The 12,223-nt window shown below is 32.3% G+C and overlaps 1 protein-coding gene and 1 pseudogene across 1 annotated transcript; both read left to right on the top strand.

Annotated features, from left to right (window-relative positions):
• Positions 1-7,079: 7,079 nt before the first annotated feature.
• Positions 7,080-8,591, top strand: LOC120199048 (chlorophyll a-b binding protein CP26, chloroplastic-like). The gene is made up of 6 exons (XM_039200254.1): positions 7,080-7,372; positions 7,484-7,568; positions 7,659-7,709; positions 7,830-7,950; positions 8,033-8,167; positions 8,259-8,591. Exons 1-6 carry the CDS (start codon positions 7,150-7,152, stop codon positions 8,517-8,519), a joined length of 876 nt encoding a protein of 291 aa, XP_039056185.1. The 5' UTR covers positions 7,080-7,149; the 3' UTR covers positions 8,520-8,591.
• Positions 8,592-10,614: 2,023 nt separating this feature from the next.
• LOC120199047 lies at positions 10,615-11,620 on the top strand (annotated as a pseudogene).
• Positions 11,621-12,223: the final 603 nt, after the last annotated feature.

Raw genomic sequence — 12,223 nt, 5'->3', positions numbered from 1 at the left:
GGGTAGTATTGTTGTAGTTGGAGAAGAAAAGGAAGAACGAGTAAACGAGCAGGATTTGGGAATAGGGGAACGAGGGTTAGAGATTGTGGAGAGTAATTTGAGAATTGAAATGAGAGAAGGAATTGAAGCACGAGGGGAAAAGGGGTTAAACTTACCTGATGGGTTGAAGTAAACTGAAGGCATCCGGGGCAATATGGAGCGGCCCAACCAAGATGGCCCAATACCTGTAATAGCCAAAGAAGGATAAGAAGGAGTTTGTTAGGCAGTCTGTTAGCATAGAATGCCAGCTGGTATTGTTAGATTTTTCGTACCAGCTTGTAACTAAATAATACTTGCTATGTAATCAACATTTTCCTTATGCAATGAATGAAGAATTGTCTTATCTCTCAACTCTCTTCTAAATTCTTTTCTCAAATCTATTCTTTTCCTTTCAATCTATAACAGAGTATTCTGACTACTTTTAGTGTTTAGGGTTATTTTAAAAAGGTTGAGTAATTAAAGGGGGTCTAATGGATGAATTGGGTTGGATTGGCCAAAAATAGGCTAAAACAATCCAATTCAGCTCAAAACTCTGGGTCACTTTTGAAACTTACCCAACCCTTAAGTTTCAAAATTCTATGGTAGTTTAAATACTTTAGAGCATATTTCTCAAGGTTTTTTTTTTGAAAATTTAGACAAGCTTTCTAAAATTCTTATAAAAAAAAATATTTGATTTCACACGTTTTGATCATGTGTTTTGATACTTAAGCCTCAAGTTTCAGAACTTTATAGAAAAATAGTTTAAGTCGAGAGACACTTCGAAATGATTCAAACTTGACCTCATCTTACACACCAAATAAGTATGTCAGCACCTTTAAACAAGTTTAAAATACACGCATATACCACAACCTAATAAAGGAGTTCCATAAATCATGCTAAGCTAGCCACTCTCTCCTTTGTCTTCTTTTTTCCCTTTTTTTTCTTTGAATTTGTATCATTTTCATATATTATATAAACTTTTCTTTCTTTATTTTTTTAGCCAGTAACGACACCGATTTTGATGTTGATTGTCGACCATCGATTTTCTTTTCTCTTTATTTTTTAATAAGAATAATTATTCTTGTGTTTCAAGTTAATCTTTACATGTGTTGCATGTTTATCTCTGTATTTGTGACACGTTTTTTAATTTGTTTGTATGTTCTTTTATTTATGTTTTATCAGGGTTAGATTTGACGACGCTACGACTGATTAAGATGGTGCTTATTCGAAATCTTGTTGATTTTCCCTGCTATGTACCTTTGGATTGAATTTGGATGCGTGATTTTGTGTTTGTAGATAGTTTCTCACGACGCTCAGCTCTGATATGCAGTTATCGGTGGTGTTTTAATAGCTTAATTCCATTTTTTAGTTCTTTTATGTATTTAGTTTAAGATGATAATTATAAACTCTTATTGCAATTTTAGATATTTTCACTTTTTTAATAATAGTAGCAACTTCTGTTAAAAAAATAAAAATTAAATCATGCTAAGCTACTATAAATACAACAAACATAATATTAAACAACCAGCCAATCAAATTACACTTATTCATAAGCACAAGTTATGTGGTGTATTTATTCTCTGATTTCAAGTAAAAAAATAATCTTAAACTATAGCTCTACAACTTGAGTAGTTATGTTGTACGACAACAATAATATATGGTTAAGAAAATGTGTTATCGAAAATATTATTATTTTTTTAACATTTCCAGTAAAGCGCTATTTAAAATATTATTTTTTTTACTGAAAATGTTTTTTTGCTAACTAATTTTCGGTAGAACTCAATATTAATATTTCTGGTAGAAAAAATAACATTTTAGGTAGAAAAAATAACATTTTAGGTAGCGCTTTACTGGGAATGTTAAACATTTTAGGTAACGCCCAAGAATAACATTTTCGGTAGAAAAAATAATATTTTAGGTAGCGCTTTATCGAAAATGTTAAAAAATAATAATATTTCCAATAATATATTTTCTTAACCGTATATTAAGATTATTGTACCTGAGAATTTTCTCTTCAACCTTGACTTCAAAAAAATTATCAACATCTCTAATTTTTTAAATCAAGCAAAACGATGATTATATATGATATCTTTCCTAGTAATACGTAAAAAAAACTTAAAAATACAAATGGAAATAGAAAAATGTTTGAAAAACCCTTCCTTTCACAAAAACACCCCCCTAAATTCAGATTTGTCTAAGCCAACAGTTTTAGAGTTCCCAAACATAAGTTCATAAAAAGAAGATGAAGACTATTACTTTTGCGTGCCTTGGTGAATTGCATAATATCATCTTGATAATAAAACAAATCTCACGTGCGACAGTCTTAACATATGGTTAAAAAAAGATGTTACCGGTTTTATTATTATTTTTTTAATATTTTTAGTAAAAAATTACTTAAAACATTATTATTTCTATCGATTTTGTTATTATTAGACTTTTTACCAATTTTGTTAACATATCTGATAAAATACTACTTAAAATATTATTTTTTTTACCGAATTTGTTATTATTGGACACTTTACCAGACATGTTAAAAAATAATAATATTTTAAGTAAAAATAATAATATTTTAGGTATTTTTTTACCGAAAATGTTAAAAAATAATAACATAACCAATAGCATAGAACTTCCTTGATAACAAGTTTTAAGATGATAGATAAAAAAACAAAACAAAAAAGAGGGGAAACGTTTTCCGAGGGGAGAATGAATTGAATGATCAACTTATGTTTTCAATTAGGGGTGTAAATATCGAGTCGAGTCTGAATATTATTGAGTTCAACTTGAAAACTCTGAAATAAAATTAGATTCGACTTGAAAACTTGTAAGTTTAAAATTTTTAAGTTCGACTCGAACTCAAAGTCATGAACTAAAGCTCGTAAAAGTTCGAAATGGAACAAAAAATCTTAAACTTAACTTGATTGAAGCATCAATCTCAAGCTCGAACATGAGCATTAACTACATGAAAATCTTATACTGCATTTTTTAAATTAACACAAAAATGTTAATATTATTAATAATTTATTTAAAAAATAAAATATTAATATATTATATTTTTGAGATAATCATGAGCTTTTCGAGTATAATATCAAGTAGTTTGTTTTAACTCATTAAGAACTCGAGTATAGCTTGAGCTCGAATCGAGTCCACTTGAATCGAATGTTTATCAAACTTTAACCGAATTAATCTTAAATAACTCACTATATGTCTCGTCTAATTTATTGTCCTATTTTCAACTCTTCGTGAACATGTTGATTGTAGATAAACTCAACCATTTGGTGCAATTTTGTTACACTAGAACAGGGTAATTGCCCTATAAACCCTCCAACTATGACCTGGAGTTTAAAAACCCCATTCTTTTACACCTAAATAGGCCCAAGATTTTATCTAATCAAGCACAATTTTTTGTCCATCAAGCTAAGGGCACTTACTAATTGTGTTAATTATGACTTGGGTCATCGTATAAATGTTGACTCTGAAATTTTGAGTTATTACAAATTTAGTAAAATACAACGTTTTGAATTTTACTCTATCCTCTATTTCATTTATATTTCTTTTAATTTTTCTAATTTTTTCACTAAATTTTTAGATTATTTATGTTTCGCTCACTCTTAATTATTTTATTATTATTTTTGTATGACGTGACATTTTATTATTATTATTTAATATAAAAATATTTTAAATATAAGATAAAAATTGACGGAGGCCATTCACTATTTGTCGACGTTGGATGCCATTGTCGACCGTCGTAGATGGTGATCGTTTCGGTCCCGAATTTCATGTGTCACTTCGCCTCGATTCCCCAAGTCCGAACCTGACCTTCATTTTATCGGAATATGCTTTGAAGTCCACGAATTAGTAATCAAAAGTTAGAAAACCAAAATATTTTTATCGAGATTCACGGGTTTTGAGATATTTTTTAGTGAAACGACCACTAGATTCATACTAAGAGGACCACCGAACAACCACCATCTACGGCGGTCGACGGTGACATCCAACATGAGCAAACAATGAAAGAATATCATTTGTTTTTATTTTATATTTTAATAATAATTATAAATGTTATGTCATACGAAAATAATTATAAAATAATTCAGAGGGAGCAAAACATGAACAATTCGAAAGTTCATTGAGAAAATTGGAAAAATTAAAAATACGGTGAGTAAAATAAGAGAAAGAATAAAATTCAGTAAGGAATGATATAATTTACTCTTACAAATTATATCTTAGTTCTTTATGACATAATTGATAGTAAAAATATAACCACATGATTACATGAATTTAATTTTTAAAATAATGTTAATTATAAAATTAAAAATAACCAGGTACATAATTATATCAATAGTCATTCCTCTCTTAATAATTGAATAGCGTAATTAAGAGCATTAAATTACACTTCAATTCAATAGAACCCACAAATTATATGATTGAATAAATAGGGTAATCTACATAATCACATCTAGATTAAATTAACATTTGACTTTCCAAACATGTCATTTATACGTTGATTCATGAATCATTGGAAAGGGGAGAAACGTATGATTTTATATTAAAAGGTAGATTTTTAAAATTTTAAGAGATGATGAATTTTTAAAACTTTAAGGAGTGTAAAAATAAATTTTCAACAAAAAATGCATAAAAAAATATAAAATATATTATAACTTTAAATTTTCAGGAAACAACTATCTCCACTCAATCCCATTTTATCCATCCTGATTGAATATACATACCGACACACTTGATAAGAAAAACATAATTTTAAATATATCTCATTATCATTCACATGCAATTCATATATATTAAGGATCATTTATTTTTAGGTTTTCATAATCTATTACTAAACCTAGCAAATTTGACTTGAACTTGATTTATCCGACTCAATACACAATATTAACCCGAATATAATGATCAAATTTGATTCAAAATTTTAAAAATTACGAAACCCGATTCAAAATTTAGCTGCCCAATATGGACTCATATCTAATTTGACCCGAACAAAAAACAACCCAAATCGAAATTAACCTGAACTAAAAGCAACACAACCGAAAATAACCCGAACCAAAAATAATCCAAACATAAAGCAATCTGAACCAAATTTAACCCAATATGAAAGTAACCCAAACCAATATAAATTCGAACCGAAATCAATCATAACCGAAAATCTATATATATTTTATTAGACTTATAACCATTTATAACTTAATTAAGCCTAAATAATAAGATTAACAAATAAGAAGACATTTTTTACTAAAATATATCAATAATTCTATATATACGTGATCAGACTCATAACAAATTCAACCTGAAATGACTTGATTCAAAGGTTGACCCAAATCGAAAATCAATCGATCTGATGTTGATCCGATTCAAAAATCAACTGATCTGATATTGTCCGGACCCAAAATCTAAACGAATTGATATCGACCCTTTCCAAAAGTCCATTGATTTGATATTTGACCCGACTTGAAAACTTACCCACATGAAAATTGACTCGATCCGATACCCTACCCGATTTACTATACACCAAAACTAAATCCGATCCGACCCGAATAAAATTAAATCGAATATAATCTAGACCCGCCCAAAATAACTAGACCCGATCTGAATGACTTGTTTGTCACCTCTATATATTATGTCATCTTATTCAGTCATGATACAATATAGTTTTATAAATTTATTGAATCATAAGCACTTAAAATATAATACTCTAGGTATTATTATTAGATTTCAATTTGAAACTACCAATAATTTATTGGTTTAGTGAGATAAAAATATTATATTTTTTAAGTAAGATTAAAAGTTTAAATCTTAACATTTTGCGAATAAAGTAAATTGAGTTGGAAGAATCACCCTATAATAAACATTTGTAAAACTTGAGCTAAATTAATTGATTAATGAATTATATATTGCAGTTAAACTAAAAAGGCTTAATGCACTTTTAAGTGTCTAAACTATGCTCAAATTAACTTTTTGGTGTCTAAAGAATTTTTTGCTAAAAATAAGTACTTAACGTTCTCTCCGTTACACTTTTAGATATCTACCGTTATATTTTTAATTTTTTTTATTTTTAATAATAAAAATGATTTTTTTAAAAAGATTTTTTTTAAAAATCAAAGCTCTCACGTCGTCCCTCTCCCTCCAGCCCCCATTCCTAACGTCAAAAGGTCATCACCGATTGGGTTTTGTCCGGAGCAAGATTAGAAACTTGATGGTGACGATCGTGCAACATACAAATGACTGTAGTAGTCAAAATCGTTGGAAAACAACAACGAAAACCTAAAAATCTTACGATCATTTGCGGCATTTTTCACGACGATCGACACATTTTCATGGTGTGTGGGAGATTGGGTTTTGGTCGCTCGACAAAACAGTTATGATGGTGTCAATAATAACGGTCATAGAAGGAAGATGGTCAACCAACGACAAAAGATGTAAATTTTGGGATTTTTAAATTATAATATTAAGTTTTTTGAAATAATTTTTAAAATTTTATATGCGTGACACGTGTCAGACAACGACCAAATTTAACGGTCGTTATAGTCCATGTATCTAAAAATATAACGTTGAAAACGTTAAATATTTATTTTTAACGAAAAAATGTTTTAGACACCAAAATTAAATTTGGGATATAATTTAGGCAATCGGAGTGGATTAAGCCAACCAAAAAAAAATCGATTTGAAACTGTGAGTTAAGTGACTTGAAGGTAAATCCATAGGCCATCTATCAGCACAATTCACCTCTCTTGAATGGGTTTAAGTGAATAAGATCCACATAAACTAGACATGAGATTCGTATCAAAATGCAAAAATTAAAAATCAGATGACTGAACATCAGGTGAGAATTGAGATAAAACATGTTATCCAAAATCCAAGCATTTCATTCCACGTCAGCATCATAATCTGCCATGTCAGCAACGTCTTCCAATCAGATTCCAGCATCAGATTTCACATCTTCCACTGCCAGCCAATGAGAGCACGACAAGCACAATCCTGAGTGGCGTCTCCACGTCCACCAGCTCATGCTTATTAGTATCTATCCCCATCCCCACCCCCCACCTCCCAACTCCCACCCCCACCCCTTCCCCACGACTATTGCCTTATCACCCTCTATTCTTCGTAAACCAAGCTTCCAACATGGCCTCGTTAGCAGCTTCCACCGCCGCTGCCTCCCTCGGCGTCTCCGAAATGCTCAAAAACCCCCTCAACTGCAGTGGTGGAGCTAGGTCGTTGGCTCCCACACCATCCAACTCCGGCGCTCTCAAGACAGTCGCTCTTTTCTCCAAGAAGAAGGCCGCACCTCCAAAGCCCAAGGCTGCTGCCGTCGCCCCTGCCGACGAAGAGCTGGCTAAGTGGTACGGTAAGTGCAGTGGAGTTGGCTGAGTTGATCAACAATCATTTCGTTTCTCGTGTATAAATAAGCAAATTGTACAACAGAGAAAATGAAAACCATGCATTTATATCCAAACAGGTCCCGACAGAAGGATTTTCTTGCCGGAAGGGCTGTTAGACAGATCGGAGATCCCAGAGTACTTGACCGGAGAAGTGCCTGGAGAGTGAGTACAAATTATAACTAAATCAAATCATATGATATTTGCTTGATAAAATAATTAAGCTTTTCTTTCACGTGCACATGATTCATCTAGCTATGGATACGACCCTTTTGGTCTGAGTAAGAAGCCGGAAAACTTTGCAAAGTAAGTTTGGTTTCTGATTCTTACAACTCTCGTAGAATAAAGGACAAATTCCATTTTTGATCCCTTTATCATGAACAAATCGAAGATTTAGTCCAGATAATTAACACCTTTGGAATACAGATATCAAGCATATGAGTTAATACACGCGAGGTGGGCAATGCTTGGTGCTGCAGGGTTCATTATCCCTGAAGCCTTCAACAAATATGGTGCTAACTGCGGCCCTGAAGCCGTTTGGTTCAAGGTTAATTAGCTCCCACTTTCAATTAAATTCACCATTAAAATCCCAAATATGTAAATAATTTGATATGTTGATAATTTTGCAGACTGGAGCTCTTCTCTTGGACGGTAACACCTTGAACTACTTCGGGAAGAACATCCCCATCAACCTTGTGGTTGCTGTGATTGCCGAGGTCGTCCTTGTTGGTGGTGCTGAATATTACAGAATCATCAATGGCTTGGTAAAGATTCTGCTTTTATATAATTAATAAATGATCATATTTTACTACCCAAAGCCAGACCATTTTATTGTTATGATCCCTATTGTTGCAGGATTTGGAGGACAAGCTTCACCCTGGTGGTCCGTTTGACCCACTCGGGCTAGCCAAGGACCCTGACCAGGCTGCTCTGCTGAAAGTGAAAGAGATCAAGAACGGTCGGCTGGCGATGTTTGCCATGTTGGGTTTCTTTATCCAAGCTTATGTGACCGGAGAAGGTCCGGTCGAGAATCTTGCCAAGCACCTCAGCGATCCTTTTGGCAACAACTTGCTTACTGTCATTGCTGGAAATGTTGAAAGAGTTCCCACCCTCTGAATTCTGTTATCTTTGTTCCCGAGTCCACTAGTTGTTTCTTTTTATGCATTTTGTTGTACATCAAACTTAATCCTAGCACTTGAATCTTGAAGGTTTTAACCTCAAATTTTAAGTTTATCTTCCATTTCTCTACATTCATCTATAATTCAAACATGCAACTCACAATATGTGCTCAAGAAAAGTAAAATAAAAGAACTAACAATTATATAGAAAATTTAAATTAATTTAGTTAATCAATTCAGTTCATGCAAATATTATGACAACATTATTTGTTAAAATAAAAAATTAGTTCAATATTTTTATAGATTGCTTTTATCCACCGTTTATATTTGATGCTCTTATTTTTTTCTCCTGTTTATGTTTGCATTTTATTTCTCTTACTTTTGGATTATCCTTATCTGTGTTTTTACAAATCTCTTTTCGACTTTATCCTGTGTTATGGGCATTAGGTAAACCAACCAGATTGTAAGGCTACTTCGACTTATTTTTATGTATATTTTCTTTTTTATTATAAAAATTTTCTATGATAAAAAATATAAATCAATGAAAATAGAGAAAATTTGGATGAAACAACTAAAAAAAATGAGTGGAATAGGATATGGAGTCGGGCCTGCAGCGACATAGCCCAGAACCCAGAGCATATATAAAAGTATAAATTAAGTTGGTGGGAATTGTACGTGCTACTGGTAGAAATGAAACCTTTAGGCCTTGTTTGGTTCAAGTTATAATTCATTCCTGGGAGGAATGTTTTTTTCCTTGAGTAATATACCCATGTTTGGATGGATTCACATTACCAAGTGTCAGGAATGAATTAATACCAACAGTTTCTCTATTAGGTATTTCATTATTCCCGTCTCATTGTCTAAAATAACCTTCTCCCCATTTCGTTCTGGCTATCGAGATTCTCTGAAATTACCGCCGTGCATGATTTTTGTCCGCCTTCCGTCGCACATCCCCTGCTTCCATCGGAAGTATTTTGGTGTTAAAAGATTCGCCTTTGTGTTCTCATCTTTATATGGTTGAAGGGGATGCCAAAATATGGGCCATCGTCTTTGATTTCCATGGAAGTCGAGAACTCTCTGTCTCCAAGGGGGATTTCAACAGGAAGATCGAACCCAGTACGCGTTTGAATATTTCATAGAAATTTCCCGATTACGAAGTACTAATACGTCAGGTGGAATTCTCTCTTTTCATTTCCTTTGTGTTTACTTTTCTGTAGATCGTTTCAATTATATGTTCTTTTTTCGATTCTGAAGAAACACAAATTCTTTTATTATATTATGAGAGAAGGTTGTTAGGGTTATGATTTGTTTCTGATCCTTTTTTGCTTCTTTTTCTTTAGATCTTTTTAATTCTCCCATATTTGTTTGTTTCGGAAGAAACACAATTTTTTCCGAGAAAATTTTGTAGTTGAGGATTCTTAGTTTTAGGTTGTTATTTTTTAATATTAAGTTCCTAACAAAGCACCATCAATCTGTCGAGAGTTTTTACTTCTGTTCGGATTTAAGGTCTAATACTGGGTAAGGTTACATATATAATTGGTTTATTTACTTTCAGTTTTGTTTGCGGATATCTTTTTGATAGTTTTATTAGAACTGGCTTTAGTTTACGTGTTTTTGACTTTGGACGTTAATGAATTGTTTTTAAATATGTGTGTTTCAGTTTTTTCTTGGATGACCTTGAAGGAAATGAAGGAGATCAAGGAGATCTTCACTTGCTACTTTGACTTGATTGTTTTTGAACATGTCTCCTTATTTTACTGTTTCACCAGATCTTTTGCATATATTGTCATGATTTTGGTGTAAAATAATTAGTCTTTACCGCGGTCAATCATTTTTTTAATCCAAAAAATTCGGCTTATCTAATTGGTAATGAATTTTGATGTTTATGAGGTATTTTGGTGGTTAGATCTACTGGGTATAGTTTCGAAGAAATGTTCAACTTAATTTGCCTTCTCATAGAAACGAGAGAGAGGTTTTCAGAGGAATGCTTTTGTTGTTGTGTGATGTGTCCTGGAACTAATAGTTTGTTGTTGTTATGGAGATTACGGCTTTAAGGCTTCTATTTTTGTAATTATAAAGATGAATATTTATAGAAACTTCTGGGTGTTTTTGTCTATTATAACCCATGGAATTATTAATGTTATTTGAGTTTGAGTTCTGATGATTGAATTTGTTCTTTTATTTTTTGTAGTTAAATACGTCAAGATGAGTCGTCCTCAGGAACCAAATCGCCATTTCTTCCATTTTGAAAATCATTTCCGTATGATATCGCCTAAGGGTTCTCAGTTGTCTCCAATACTTCTTTCTTTATTGAACACTTTTGAGGCCACATTATCAAAGAGGCTGAAAAAACTTGTGCCTAAAGATAAGGGTGACATCCTCAGCTTGTCATGGATGAAATTGACAATGGAGTTACTTTATGAGATTCATTGTGACATAAGAACCTGATAACTGAGCTTGATCTCCCTGTGACTGATTGGGATGAAAAATGGATGGATGTATACCTGGATATCAGTGTGAAGCTTCTTGATATCAGTAATGCTTTTACCTCTGAGCTTACACGGCTTAACCAAGGCCATCTCATGCTTCAATATGTCTTGCATAAGTTGGAGTCCGACTCCCCAGAGCAGTTCACACGAGCCTCTTCCTCACTTGATAACTGAAAAGAGCACATTAGCTCCAAAAACCCCAGAATTGAAACTTGTCGGCCAATCTTGGACAACCTTTTGGAATCACTAAACTTGCCAAAGTTAAGAACTCTTCAAAAGGAAAGGTGTTGATGCGAGCTATGTATGGAGCTAAGGTGGTAACTACATATATATGCAGTGTCTTTGCTGCTGCTTTCTCTGGTTCTTCCAAGCATTTGTTAGACTTAACTGTCCCTAATACACTACCATGGGCACAAGGGTTGGATAATCTTTCAAAAGTAGATATCTTTTTCAAAATAGTTTTGGCAGGGCGTGATGCATTGCTTTGTAATCTAAGGAAGGCTGGTGATGCTGCCCCCAATTCGATGATGGGAAAAATGTAAAAGAGCAACTTGTGAGGTGAATCATATGAATGTAATGAAGTTAAAACGTTCTGTATACAGATGGTTTAAGTATGAGGCCTTCTGTTCTCTAACCAGTCGACATATACAACCATTGGGTTATGCTGGTATTTAGTTTGTAATGTGGTGTATTATGATAATAGTCACTTGGTTGTAAATGTATCCTTGTTGTCCTATATTATAAGTTATATAAAAGGCTCATATTTCTTTGCAAATGTTCAGTACTTACTATAAATTTCCATTCGCCTAGGATTTTTCCTACAGTTAGACATGCATACTGTATGACAATGGATAACTGTTATAAATTCTTAGTGCAGTTATTTCTTCTCAATTTGTAATATCTATGATCCTGCCACAATTGCATTGAATGTTTAGAACATCTACTCTCTGTATGATCAATGTATATAATGCAGGAATGGCAATACAAACAACTATGATATGAATTTTTATATAAATAATTTTTATTTAAATATATTATCAATGATTTTTTATATAAATGATTTTTATTTAAATAATTAGAATTTCACTTGTTAAAAAATATAGAATAAGGTCAATTTGGTAAAATATACATTCCATTAATCTTTTATTCCTTCAACCAAACACTGTAATCTTACATTACTGCCAAACAAACCAAACACAGTAATGTGTTAGGT

This window comes from Hibiscus syriacus, unplaced genomic scaffold, assembly GCF_006381635.1.
Source record: "Hibiscus syriacus cultivar Baekdansim isolate YM2019G1 unplaced genomic scaffold, ASM638163v2 tig00005294_pilon, whole genome shotgun sequence".
NCBI lineage: Eukaryota > Viridiplantae > Streptophyta > Magnoliopsida > Malvales > Malvaceae > Hibiscus > Hibiscus syriacus.
The sequence above is the reverse complement of the archived record's forward strand: the minus strand, read 5'-3'. Positions and strand labels throughout refer to the sequence as shown.

What these genes read in the sequence shown, in the direction of transcription:
- LOC120199048 (XM_039200254.1), top strand. Translation starts at nt 7,150, where the DNA reads ATGGCCTCGTTAGCAGCTTCCACCGCCGCTGCCTCCCTCGGCGTCTCC. An exon ending in AGAGCTGGCTAAGTGGTACG is followed by an intron (nt 7,373 to 7,483) that starts GTAAGTGCAGTG and finishes ATATCCAAACAG; the next exon opens with GTCCCGACAGAAGGATTTTC. An exon ending in ACCGGAGAAGTGCCTGGAGA is followed by an intron (nt 7,569 to 7,658) that starts GTGAGTACAAAT and finishes TGATTCATCTAG; the next exon opens with CTATGGATACGACCCTTTTG.